Source organism: Danio aesculapii, chromosome 7 (assembly GCF_903798145.1).
Source record: "Danio aesculapii chromosome 7, fDanAes4.1, whole genome shotgun sequence".
NCBI lineage: Eukaryota > Metazoa > Chordata > Actinopteri > Cypriniformes > Danionidae > Danio > Danio aesculapii.
The window spans coordinates 53565700-53579985 of NC_079441.1; the positions used below are offsets into that span (position 1 = coordinate 53565700).

Here is a 14286-nt window from a genome sequence, read left to right on the forward strand (position 1 = left end):
AGGATGGGAAGAAAAAGAGTAACTTCCTTCGCTTCCGCAAGAAAAAAAAAGCAAAATCAGGTCAGTCGAGTAACTATATTGCTAATATAAGATTAATGCTGAAATTACTCTACTGAGTCTATTGTTTTGTCATTTTTTAAAGATGCTGTTCAGAAAGAGCCCAAGAAGAAGAAGAAGTGCAAGACCAAACACAGCAAGGAGACCAGTAAAAAACTACTCGATGCTATTGGAGGGAAATTCAAAAGCCTTTTCTTGTCCGTGTAAGATTCTTCTTCCAAAACCCATAGATATTTACATTAGATGTCGCCTACCCTGTTGTTGTCTATTGGAAGGAATGCGTTAATAGAGCCGCCTTTTTAGGGTAGCGCTCCTTTGAAATGAATGCAGGACCAAGCCGCAGTTAAGGACTGGCCATCCAGAGCCAGAGATATATATATATATATACATCGGTATACATGAATATCTTTAATCGGGAGTTTGCCCGGTGGTCAGTATGCAAAGATTTTTTTTAGATTACGAAAATTATAATTTTACATCACTTTTCTACATCGATGGATAAGTGACCGCATGGGCATTGCATATAAAGAGTGTGTTTGTGGACATGGAAATGTATTATCCTCCCTCCCTGTTAAATTTGATCTAATCCGTGTCCTGAAACACACCCCCTCTCTTGCTTTCACTTCTAATGCTAACAGAGGGAGCAATTTGTTTGTGAATGAATCTCCGTTATGAACGACTCATTCACTTAGCCGACAATAATACAAGTCTCTAGCACCGCAGCATCTTGTTGTCATATTTAATTTACATTATTCAACAAAACTAGCATAAGCTGATTATTTAGTGCAAGTTGGTGCTACTTTGCCTTATGGTCGGTGCAGTCAGTGACTGTATTATCATCAATAACGTTACTTGTTTAGCACAAAAGTTCATAACATACAAAAACGTAAAATACGAAATCTTACCTATGAAATGTTCTGCCTTTGTGCTTTGTTTTCTTTGTTTACTCATTACTACACCGGTACACAGTGCTAAAGTCCAGCATCTTCAAATTGGCTTTGGTCTTGACTAGTGCAGTTAAATGACTTTTGTCCTGCGAGCACTGTACAAATGTGGAGGCATGGTCAGGGTCCGTATGCGATATCTAGTGTATATATCTATGATCTAAACCCAGCAGAACACAGCAGATCATATCAGCTTATAGTCTTGGTGTTGGCTCAAAGTGGACAGGCTTTCTAGAATTTATTGAATTGTTTAATTTTGCCATATTCTTTAATCGATTTGAATACTTTTTACCAATTTGAAATGTTCTCAAAATCCTTCTTTACAATGTAATGAGGGAATACTAGCTACTTCTGATATGGTGTTTGTTTATTTATGCTAACCAATGGTCTAATTGGTTGATTAACCCTTTGGCTCGTATGATCAAACATTGAGTATGTCATGTGATTGGTTGCTAAATTCAAATCTGCTTTTTCGCGATGGCTGGCATTGAGGCAGTGAAAGACGTCATAAAACACAACGGATCAGTGTTTTCAAACAAATAACGTTTATTGTAGGTGCTTAGACCTTTAGATACACATGAATACAAGCAAAATAAAACATTTATGTTTGTCAAATAAAAGATTTACAAATTTGAAAATGAAAATAACACATTTTATAACATTTTTCTCCAAACTCTCTTTATAAATTCAGTTAAATGCTTATATCTATATAATTACAGTGGTTCCTTGTTTATAGCCGGACTTACATTCTAAAAATAACCCCAATAGGCGAAACTTGCGAAGTACTCATCTTTTTTTCACAATTATTATAGATGTTTAAGGCTGTAAAACCCCTCACCACACACTTTATACACTTTTCTCAGACAGGCATGAACATTTTCACACTTTACTCTCTTGTTTAAACACTCTCAAAGTTCAAACTTTTGTAGAAAAAAAGTCCAGTAAAATGAAAACAAAGATTAAAACCTGTTGTCAGGCTCAAACATTCATCGCTGACATCCATGTTGGCATCCAGCGTGATGTTCTTTTTCCTGCAGTCACTGATACACAAAGCTAAAGCAAACTCTGGATACCGGATGCGCCTCGCAAATGACTGTTGGAAGTAACACACAAATGAAAACTGAATGAAACTATTCAGATGGCACTCAGTGGCGCGGCAGAAATATGATCAGTGTCTTGAGTCATAGCTAGGCACTGCAGAAAACCGCCGACTTGGGTTGCCAGTCTGCGAACCCTGATATAAACCTATGTTTGCATGGCACTGTTTGGGGCATTATGACGCGGCGCATCCGGTGTGCGACCCCATTACGATAGTCTTGCTGCGGACAGTTACAACCCTTTTTATCATTCTTGTTGAAACATACTGCTAGCAATCGAAGATTTCTGTTAATCTGGCAAGCTGAATGCATTTTGTACTGTACACGAGACATGGAGGAGATTGATTGAAAATGGTCTACAGCCAATCAGGACACAGAGCACAATGTGCTGTAAAAAAAAAAAACCATGTCAAACTGCACTAAACAATCTGCGAAACTGCGAGGCCACGAAAGATGAAACATGTTATAGTAAGGGACTACTGTGATATACATTATAAATATAAATAAATAATATAAATTAACATTATTTATAATGATTCCTTCTGTGGGATGATTCCATAGTTGTGTGATTATAAGTCACAGTGAATCAATGAAAGCAGTTAAATATTCTGTTTATACAGCAATCGCTATACAGATTTCCTGGGTTTCTTCTTCATGGGTATTTGGAGTTTCGATGCGAGAGCGCCCTCTGGCCTTTACTATTTTTACTACTGATCATACAACCTTCTGTGACAAAATGTTCATGGCAAACACTGCTTTTGGTAAATCATGATTTCATTGTCATCTTATTTCAATTTATAGCTCAACCCTACTCCAGGCCATTGAATTATTAGGGTGTAATGGGGTCATCATGGGTGCAGTACCAACTCAAATATTCATAATTTGGTTTTAATAATGCAACTTGTAATCATTCCTTACTTACTGTAAACTGCTTAATGTTGCTCAACGGTGTCATACATATTTAGGCTACAATCTCATAATGTAAATTGTTACTTAAACATGCTCTTCTCTACTGGTTCATAGGTACCTGCATATTTCATTGAATCAATGTGATATTTGGGTTTCATTCTCATCTATTTAATCATGTGGTGTGTTTTGGTCTGTGCAGAGTGAAGAATGTGTACAGGCCAACCTGTGATTTCTTCCAGAACATACTGCATGCGGAGTACAGGGCCTCAACTGATGTCTATGCTCTTATGTTCCTCACTGACGTAGTGGATTTTATCATCATCATCTTTGGTTTCTGGGCTTTTGGGGTGAGTACAGATAATAGACAGAAATCATTAGTCAAAAAATCGTACAGGAATGCCAATATCCAGTGACAGTTTAGGATATTAAATGTTTGCTCTTTCTCAGAAACACTCGGCAGCAGCAGATATAGCCTCCTCTCTGTCCGAGGACCAGGTCCCTGAGGCATTTCTGGTCATGCTGCTCATTCAGTTCAGCACCATGATCATCGATCGAGCACTATATCTGCGGAAGAGCATTTTGGGAAAGCTCATCTTCCAGGTTATCCTGGTTTTTGGCATCCACCTTTGGATGTTTTTTATCCTTCCTGCTGTCACTGAGAGGTAAGAAAGACTCCAGGAGTGCAGGAGCATCACAGAAGCTTTACAGAAACAACTGACATCAAAGATTTCAGATCTTTTTTTTCAAAGAGTGAACCATTTCTTTTATTTTCACAGGATGTTCAATCATAACTCGGTGGCTCAGCTCTGGTATTTCTTCAAGTGCATCTACTTCACTTTGTCGGCGTATCAGATCCGTTGTGGATACCCTACAAGAATCCTTGGAAACTTCCTCACTAAGAAATTCAATCATCTTAACTTGTTCCTCTTCCAAGGGTGAGCACTTCTTGTCCCTCAATGTTCTTCTTATTTATTTAAATAGGATTGTCTGAAAGCCACTATTTGTTAATTTGTTGTGTGTTTCTCCATAGATTCCGTCTGGTTCCGTTTTTAGTTGAGCTTCGAGCTGTGATGGACTGGGTTTGGACAGATACCACACTGTCTCTCTCTAACTGGATGTGTGTGGAGGACATCTATGCTAACATCTTCATCATCAAGTGTAGCCGGGAAACAGAAAAAGTAGGGTTTTTTAATAGATTTTTATTACACTTAAAATCTTTGATCTGTTTATTTGTCATTCAGATAAACAGGAAATTGTTGTGATATTTTACACACACTCACACACACACGCATACATTATAGGATAAACAGTTAATATTTTGGTTTGTTTTAATGTTTGGTATACAATACAAATAAACTAGCATTAAATATCTGTGTGGTTGCATTATACTTTTTTATTTTTATTTTTTTCATTTAAAAGCCGCAAAACAAAATGAGTACAGATTTAAATTTTGCCTGTATATTAAAATAATGTTATTAGATCTTCTTTTCTTTTTTGCAACTAGAAAAGAATAACAATCTTAATTAATTAATTTGTAAAATAATTAATTCAAAATCTTGTCAGGCATATTTAGAACAAGACATTTTTTGTAAAATATAAAAATACTCTTTTTAACATGATTTGTTGAAGTAAATGATTATGATTTTTTTTAAGAAACAACATAATCTCAAAGTACAGATCAGAACTAAACAAAACTACACTTGGGTTAAAAAGGTATTATTCTATTATCATAATTGTGTGACATTTTGCTAAAGTAAATTCACAAATGAAGCTTAAAAGCTGTGTGACAAATCTCATTTTATGTAACGTTTTGTTTTTGACTACCTGGGATTGATCACCATTTTCTATTTTTAGGCCTGTTTTTATTCAGTTTATGGAAAATGTTCATCGCTTAAATCTGGAGTAAAAAAGTACAGTAATAAATGTAGAATTATCTTATCTTCTTAAAGTGATAGTTCACTCAAACATTTCAATTCTGCCATTATTCATTCTCCACTTGTTTTATTTCTTCTGTTGAATACAAAGATATGTTAAAGAATGCTGGGAAAAAAAACTATTTGGGTATATTTTGTACTACTGTGAATGTCAATGGCTTCTTTTTTCCAACTTTCTTCAGAATATCGTTTTATGTTCAACAAAAGAAAGAATTTTTTAAAAGTTAAGAGCCACGTAGGTGTATGTTGAGGAAATTTAGCTTTTTAATCTATCATTTTTATTGTTGTCTATGTTTAATCCATCTTTCTGCAGAAATATCCCCAACCAAAAGGGCAGAAGAAAAAGAGGATAGTCAAGTATGGGATGGGCGGCCTCATCATCCTCTTCCTCATTTGCATCATTTGGTTCCCGCTGCTCTTCATCTCCCTTGTTAAATCTGTAGTCGGTGTGGTTAATCATCCTGTTGATGTCACGGTCACGGTTAAGCTCGGAGGTTATGAGGTAAAATACAATCACTTAATAGTCCTATAAATGTTTAATAATGTTTAATTAACTTAATTAATCTTCGTGTGGTGTTGGGGATGTTTTCATCCACTCTGGGGTTTCAGCAAATGGAATAATTTTTGGTGACATCTAATTTTGACACATCTTTTGGAAAAATGCTTTGAAAACTTTCAAAAATTCAACAATGCACTCCGTGCAAATTGACCACCCTTTCCTTATTTTCGTGGCAGTTTTTGCTTATTTTAATAAGGTGTGTTAGAATGAAAGCATTCTTCATATTGACATTTTTATTTCATTTCAGAAAAAAATATCTGCACCCACAATATAGTATTTAAAATGCATGATACATGACCATTCAAGCTATATGGGCATACGCATGTTTTGCTGGCATCCGTACTTGTTGTCTACTGGTTGCATAATGGCCAAATGGAGGGGCTTAACGAATCAGGGAATGATATCTATGCAATAGTCCAGAAGACCAATCAGAGGGTGAACGTGATAGCCACGCCTCTGTTTTCAAAAGGCTGCATTTCAGTCCGTCTATACTGAAACTGAAACCAATGTTTCCTATCTAAAATTGGGTTTTAAGCATTGTTAAAACACTATTTTCATGGGTTGAAGATGTCGTGTGGACACCAGATATAATGACATGACACATTTCAGCTCAAAATATCAGCTAATATTTCAGCTCAAGTTATACTACTCTGTAAAAGCCCTGTTTTCGACTTGAAGCATAAACACACACTTTTGATGTGTCTCATTAAATGCGAATGAGCTGCTACACCCCACCCCACCCAAGAAGAGGGTGGTGCCTTTACAGCTTGAGCCTCAGCTTGAAGCGGCTTCCGGGTTCAAGCGCTTTATTAAACTGTATGGGGAGACTGATCAAATTGTAATCAAAAATGTTTACAAAGTACTGTAATACTTGCGAAAAACAATCGCAATATATAAATCCATGCCTAATATGTGATGGCTAGAAAGTTATACATTTTTTTAAATTGTTAAAATTGTGGTATTTGTGATGCAGCAAGTCCAGAGATTGAGGTGTACACTATGATTTTATATAAAATTCACTTTAAAGTGTGATAGGACTAAAAAGTGGCCATAGAAAATATTTTCTCAATTCAAATGAGTAGCAGCTTGGACCCCAAAACAGTATTCCATATGTCACTGATAAGTCACGACTTAACAAGCGGATTACTCTGGCAAAAAATAAAACAGTTGCTTGCTTTTATAGAATTGTCTGTTTAAACTACTCTTATCTGTTTTGTAAATGCAAAGATGGTCCGATTTTAAAGTATTTTTAGAGTTTAGTCACCTTTATCTGCAAAATAAATGAGATTTTGCCAAAGCACAGACAAAACACACGTTCATATAATTCTGTTAATTCCTATGAATGTAAACAAGCATGTAAAACAAAGAATGTAAAACATGTCTCTCTACAGTACTGTTCAAACTTTTAGGGACTTGTGTAAAAACGGTGTAAAATGAGAATGCTTTCTAAAACGATGCATAAATACATTTTATTTATCAATTAACTTATATTAACTAAATCTAATCAACATTTGGTATGACCACACTTTGCATTCAAAGCACTTGAAGTCAATGCAAACTGCAACATTGTGGGCTAAACTCTCTGAAATAATGGCACTAAAGCTGTCACTGGGCGGTAAATTTTTAAAAAGTACACTTTTATACCTATCAGGTCCACATTTGTACCTTAAAAAGTACATATTTATACCTAAAAAGTACAATGTGTACTTTAGAGTACCTTAAAAGTAAAAAAGTAAACCTTTTAGCTACAAAAAAGTTCCTTTAAGGTACCAATGTACTTTTTGAAAAGGTAGCGCCCCAGTGACAGCTTTTGTACCTTTATTTCTTAGTGTGTAGGAAGATGAAAATGTAAAATAGCATAATCTGGCTCATTTTATTTCAGATTTACATTTAATGTTTGAAACGTGTTTTCTCTCACAGCCTTTATTTACAATGAGTGTGCAGCAGCAGTCCATCCAGCCCTTCAGCGAGAGCCGCTACAATCAACTCAACAATCAGTTTGGCAAAAATGCTGTAAGTGGACATCAACAGTCATATCTCATTCTCAAAGTAATCTGCTAAACCTGATATATGAAATGATAGGCAGAGATGAATCATAGTGTAAGAAGTTTATATTCCACTATGCTTATATGGATAATATCGTATGATTTTCTGGAGCTCATGCTTAAAAACACCTCAGTTTTACTCAGATGAAATTAAGATGAAGCTTAGAGAGTTTTTGAAGCAAATCAGTATGCAAGTGCAGTATCAGACTGCATACATAAATGCATATAAATATCAGTTGTCACTATATATACCCAATTAATGTTTTTTAGTAAAGGGTGATATTAAAATATTTAGTTTTTTGATCAAAGCTTTATGTGTGGAGCAAAACAAATATCTGATTAATCATATTTAATGCATTTTAACATGCGTTTTAAAAAATATGAAAAAAAAAGGTTAAACCTTTGCTTCGTAATATTTCACAGCAAATGTAGTGTACCACAGCTTATACACTGCATTATACTAAACGCCTTCTACCTGCTATACAATCAAACATGTGTAGCAAACAGTGGACAATAGGTTGGTCAGCAGTTCTGATTACATTAATAAAATAAAGGGCTTAGAAATCATATAGGTGTTATAGGTAATATGATGACTGTAGGCTTTATAGGGTTAATATCCCATTGAATGTAATGCAAGTATTATTAATATAAAAATATAGATTTATATAACATAGAAAGTTGCTGATATAATTTATACAATAATAAAAAACATACAAAAAAATTTTCAAAAGTAGTGGGATACACAGATGAAGTCAGAATTATTAGCCCCTCTGTTTATTTTTTTCCCCAATTTCTGTTTAACGGAGACAAGTTTTTTTTTTAACACATTTCCAAACATAATAGTTTTAATAACTCATTTCTTTTAACTTCTATCTATTAATCTTTCTATTAATCTAACTTCATATCTATTAATTTCTATTAATTATTTTATCTTTGTCATGATGACAGTAAAAAATATTTTACTAGATATTTTTCAAGACACTTCTATACAGCTTAAAGTGAAATTTAAAGGCTGAACTAGGTTAATTAGGTTAACTAGGCAGGTTAGGGTAATTGGGCAAGTTATTGTTCTGTAGACTATAGACAAAAATATAGCTTAGGTAGGAAGGGGCTAATATTTTGACCTTAAAATGGTTTAAAAAAATGAAAACTGCTTTTATTCTAGCCAAAATAAAACAAATAAAACTTTCTCCAGAAGAAAAAATATTATCAGACATACTGTGAAAATGTACTTGCTCTGTTAAACATAATTTGGGAAATATTTAAAAAAGAAAAAAACAACTCAAAGGGGGGCTAATAATTCTGACTACAACGGTATATACTGTGTGTGTGTGTGTGTGTGTGTGTATATATATATAAATAAGTACATGCTATTTTGAAAATGTATATTTGTATCCATTTCTCAGTGAATATAGGCAATTAAACAGGTACATTTATTTAAAAAATAGTTTGGTCACCAAACATGAAAATAGAAAGATAATACAACTACATTTAAACAACATATTGCAAAAAAAAATAATAATAAAAATAACAAACTACAAAAACCAAACTACTTTTTTTTTTTTTTTTGCTTCTCTTAATTTTTTCCTCTTTTTTTATTTAATATTTTTTCTCTAACATATACATTTTGGTGTAATAGTGTTTGGACAATTATCGTTAGTTATTTTGTTAGATTATCTCCAGATGTGGCTGAGTACTGACTAATCTAATGTATGTGCGTAAATATAATATTGTAAAGCATCCTATTGTTTACTATTGTATATAATTACTATGATTAAACTATTCAATAATAAACTAAAAGATAGATTTATGATGGTTGTAAATCAGTAGGGTGTACAGTATGTCAGAAGTATATTGTGTTGGAGACTATATCAGGACACTGCTCATGTACACTTGAATCAAAATGATTCACCCTCCTGTGATTTATTTATTTATTTTTATTTTCAAATAATTTCTCAAATGATGTTTAAAAGAGCAAGAAATGTTCACAGTATGTCTGATAATATGTTTTTTCTTCTGGAGAAAGCCATATTTGTTTTATTTTGGCCAGAATAAAAGCAGTTTTAAATTTTTTAGAACCCATTTTAAGGTCAATATTATTAGCCATAAAGCAGTAGAGAAAAAAAGTATCATTATACAAGAACTTGCCTAATTACCGTAACTTGTCTAATTAAACTAGTTCAGTCTTTAAATGTCTTAAAGCTGATTACTAGTATCTTGAAGAATATCTAGTCAAATATTATTTACTGTCATCATGGCAAAGATAAAAATAAATCAGTTATTAGAAATGAGCTTTTAAAACTTTTTAAAGCTTTTTTTATTATGTTTAGAAATGTGTTGGAAAAATCTTCTCTCCGTTAAATGGAAATTGGGGAAAACATATACATATATATGTGGGCTAATAACTCAACCGTATAGTTTCAGTTTTTGCAACAAGACCTGTCCAGCTCTGCAGGATATAACAGCCGGGTTGTCCATCTGTGTCTAACACTTTATTGTGTCCACAGGTGGCCATGCAGTTTATCACCATGTATAGCTATGAAGACATAGTGACGGCCAACATTGAGGGAAGCTCTGGGTCTGTGTGGCGGATCAGTCCACCCAGCAGACAGGAACTCATAAAGGAGCTGCTCAGCAGCACTGGAGACATGACCCTCCGTCTGGACTGGAACTTCCAGAGGTCAGTCTGATGGAGAGAAATGCAGAGGTTTTGAATTAAACCAGCAGGAGCTCATGCTCATGTATTTGTGTCTGAAAGGGATCTGGGGAAGGGAGGAACTGTGGAAAACACTTTCGACAAGCACTCCATCAGTTTAGCACCGAAGAACCCAGTCCGAGCAGACCTGGCCTCGCTGCTGTTGGGCACCCGGAAGGATCCTGTGTAAGTGATTTTCCTACAAGTCAGTAGATGTCAGATTTCTGTCCGTCCACTAACAGTATTTTCACCAAAAATAATGACTTCAAAATGTTGTTAATGTCAGTCAGACTAAAGCTCCAGTCAGAACACACAGTTTTTATTGTCAGTTATGAAAGTCTCAGTGTCAGATTATGGCATTTTTTTCTAGATAAAATTTTAACTTGTCATGGGTAACATATGTGCCAGACTACACATTGCTTTACAATCAGTCATCACGTGACGTCCATATAAATACAATAATAATCATTTCGTATTTCTTTAAAGGGCCAGGGTGTTTTCACACCTCTCGTTTGAAAAAATTAGGGAAAGTTGGTGAGTCCAGCTTTGTTAAGGTGGGAATGTCCAGCAGCTAAAGAGGGAAGAGTTTGCATGAAAAGGGGAGTTTCATTACATGCGGCTGATAACCCAAACACAGATGCAGGCCAGAAAGACAGTGATTCTGAGAGCAGCTTACAGTGGATCTGAGAGCTGTGCAAAAAAAAGTGACAGATTTCTCTTCACCAAATTGCACTCGGTCACATTATCTGGTTGATGACAGTGCAGGTCTACTGCCTTATCATTTTTAACCTTTCAACACAAACACGCCCATGAATGCAGGAGAAAGTGAAGATGCTCCTAATGAGACGATTATTGAAGTCTTGCAATGGTAGTTATTATTCCCAACTGTATTTGTTAAAGTAAATAACTAATAAATACACCATTGTATAGGTGAGGTTGTACACCCATTTAAAAAGACACCAAACAAGGCATTTTAAGTGCATAATATTGTAGTAATATTACTGTAAAATACTTTATACCTTCATTCATTTCTAGTAATGTTTCAAAAACTGAAAGAGTACTACTGTCGATACAATCTAACTTGCCATCTGAATATTGTAGTGATATTAATGTATACTAAATTCATTTTGACTAAGGTATGTCTTTAAAAACTGAAAGAGTACTGCTGACGATACTAACTTTGCCATCTGGAGAAATATAAACAAAGTACAGTGATCGCTTATTTACCAAATCTGTAGAGACAGGACAATCAACACGAACTGGAACCGCGTCTTTTGTAAAAGAAGACGAGTGGCAAATCCCGATTTCATCATTTCCAGATTCAAAAAGCTCTCGGATAAAAATGTTCCTTACAAACATATTTTTGTTGCGTGTTAGCAGACCACTGTAATCCACACATGCCCACATGCATTGCTCTCATAGCGGGAAAATGAAAACAAAACTTACATTGTGGCACATTTATTAACGCAACATTGAAGACCCATGTCTCCGAACAATTCTTCTTCTTTTACTTGTTTTAATTACGGTTGGCAACACAACGTGGCGTCTCTCTCTGAACACTCTGAGCTTTGAAGCTATATCCTGCATATTAATGAAGTTGCATCTCATACACAATAGAGCATGCTGATTAGTTCGAACCAAGCCTTTCTCATGAATTAATGATGAAAACTCAATGATGTCACTTTGTACCCGCCGGTACAGACAGCCAATCTCACTGCTGGAATTTATACAATGATCTAATCGCTGTGACGTAGCTTCAAAATTTCTTTTCAAACTGGAAGAATGAATTTGCTCAAAACTATGCAAAAACAACCAATTTTCACTTTTTAGCTGAATATATGTGTCCTAGTGATGTTTTTAGCAATGCGGGACACATATATGACTTTCAACATCTCAAAACATTAGTTTTGGTGTTTCATGACCCTTTAAAAGCAAATCTGATGGAAATTAAAACAGCTGATGGAGTACACACTAACTTGCTCATTATTCAGCCACAAGATGGTGCCAAATTTTTATGTAATCTACTAGAGATAATAACACAAACTATGTTCGAATAATTCAAAACATAACAATTTATTAGTCAGGTACATGTATATTATGCCAATTCATTCAGTCAATTCATAAACGATCAATACAAGACATCAAATTGTCAAAGATAGATTCCAGATTAAAAGATGCATACCGACTTTAACATGTAGAAACTTTCCCTTAAGTAGTAAATCCAAGAATCTCCTCAAGGAAAGGGGTGTGTAGAATAACAATAGGCATTTGCATTTAGTGGAAGAGTTTATGTCTATAGGAAAGGCACACCCTTCGCAGTGGTTCAACAGAGATATGAAGTTATATATCTATTGTTTTGAATATGTTTTTTTTTGAGGGAATGAGACCATTGTATCAGTCGCACTGAGACATTTCAAATGATATCAAACATGATAGATAAAGTGACTTGGATTAATATAGAACATTCATATTTTGAAATGACCATTCTATGTGAGTAGAGTGAAAAGGGGCTGAGTGATCAAGGGGTGTTTCGGGAGATGTTTCAAATGTAAATGGAGGAAAGGAGGGGAGCTAGTTTTCCCGCATTCCCACCTGGTGGGTTGTGGAGCTGATTGTCTCTGTGTTTTCAGCTCATATTTGAATTGTCAAAGACATCAAAGTATTTGTGGTATCTCAAGTCTTACACTAACCCACTTATTATTCACGATGAAAGTATATGGATTTGAATGTATTCACTGATATTAAAGGTGATTACATGTTCCCGAATAAACCTGTGTTATTCAGCGGATGTTATCTGGGAATTACATACCTTGGAATGTCGCCACTGACCAATCAGAATCGAATATTCCAGACAGCTGTGTAATAAACCATGTTGCAGAAATATAAAAATAACAGCTCACTCAAGATCAAACACATACACTTAATACACACATAGACATCGCCTGTATACTATATAAGTGCAGGTTAACTATGTTTATATATAATAATTTCACCTGCTAAAACCTATTAATTATTAGTTAATAAGTTAAAGTTATTAATAACTTATAAAGTTGTGGTAACTAACTAATAATCTTAATAATAACTAGTAAACTAGTAAACTGAATTTGATTGTAATGCAATAATGTGCACCGTTTGTAAAGCTTCTTTGAAACAATGATTATTGTGAAAAGCACCATACAAAATAAACTTAATCGAATAAATGTAAATGAATTATGGAGTATAATTGAAACAACAGTAACAATATTTCAGCAAATATTATAGCAGATATCCTAATGCACCAAGCAGTCAGTTGCGTCACATATAAAATACTGGATAATAGATGCCAATAATTGACACCTCTACTGTAATACTCTTTAAAGATCAGTGCTTGTTTGTGAATTTTGGATGTACATTATTTATTGTTTGTTATATTGTAGTCATTATATATTTATTGTATTGTTAAATTATATTCTGATTTTGTTCATAATCTCTGTCGTAGGCATGTGCCGCATATGTTTCCTAACTACATCAGAGCACCCAGTGGAGCTGAAGCTAAACCTGTCATGCAGCTGTTTGATGGTAAAAAAAAACGCCTCTTTCAACTTGTGGTGACAATTTCTACTCTACTATGACAGATATGCACCCGGTTTACCTCAAAATTTAAGAGAAAATTATTAGCCCCAATATATATTTTTTGTGTGTGTGTGTGTGTGTGTGTATATATACACACACTCATCAGCCACTTTATTAGGTACACCTGTCCAACTGCTTGTTAATGCAAATTTCTAATCAGCCAATCACATGGCAGCAACTCAATGCATTTAGGCATGTAGACATGGTCGAGACGAACTGCTGCAGTTCAAACTGAGCATCAGAATGGAGAAGAAAGGTGATTTAAGTGACTTTGAACGTGGCATGATTGTTGGTGCCAGACTGGTCTGTGTATTTCAGAAACTGGGATTTTCACTCACAACGATCTATAGGGTTTACAGAGAATGGTCCGAAAAAGAGTAAATATTCAGTGAGCGGCAGTTCTCTGTTGATGCCTTGTTGATGCCAGAGGAGAA

At 34.6% G+C, this 14286-nt stretch overlaps 1 protein-coding gene across 1 annotated transcript in view; it reads left to right on the plus strand.

Moving 5' to 3' along the window:
- Nucleotides 1-14286, plus strand: part of piezo1 (piezo-type mechanosensitive ion channel component 1) — a 242731-nt gene that overhangs the window by 223696 nt on the left and 4749 nt on the right. The window contains exons 39-49 of the mRNA XM_056462167.1: nucleotides 1-60; nucleotides 143-260; nucleotides 3207-3354; nucleotides 3455-3669; nucleotides 3784-3942; nucleotides 4038-4185; nucleotides 5255-5443; nucleotides 7421-7513; nucleotides 10053-10225; nucleotides 10304-10426; nucleotides 13719-13798. The exon at nucleotides 1-60 is cut by the window's left edge and continues 250 nt beyond it. Of these exons, the coding sequence (XP_056318142.1) occupies nucleotides 1-60; nucleotides 143-260; nucleotides 3207-3354; nucleotides 3455-3669; nucleotides 3784-3942; nucleotides 4038-4185; nucleotides 5255-5443; nucleotides 7421-7513; nucleotides 10053-10225; nucleotides 10304-10426; nucleotides 13719-13798 (1506 nt within the window). The remainder of the gene's footprint in view (nucleotides 61-142; nucleotides 261-3206; nucleotides 3355-3454; nucleotides 3670-3783; nucleotides 3943-4037; nucleotides 4186-5254; nucleotides 5444-7420; nucleotides 7514-10052; nucleotides 10226-10303; nucleotides 10427-13718; nucleotides 13799-14286) is intronic.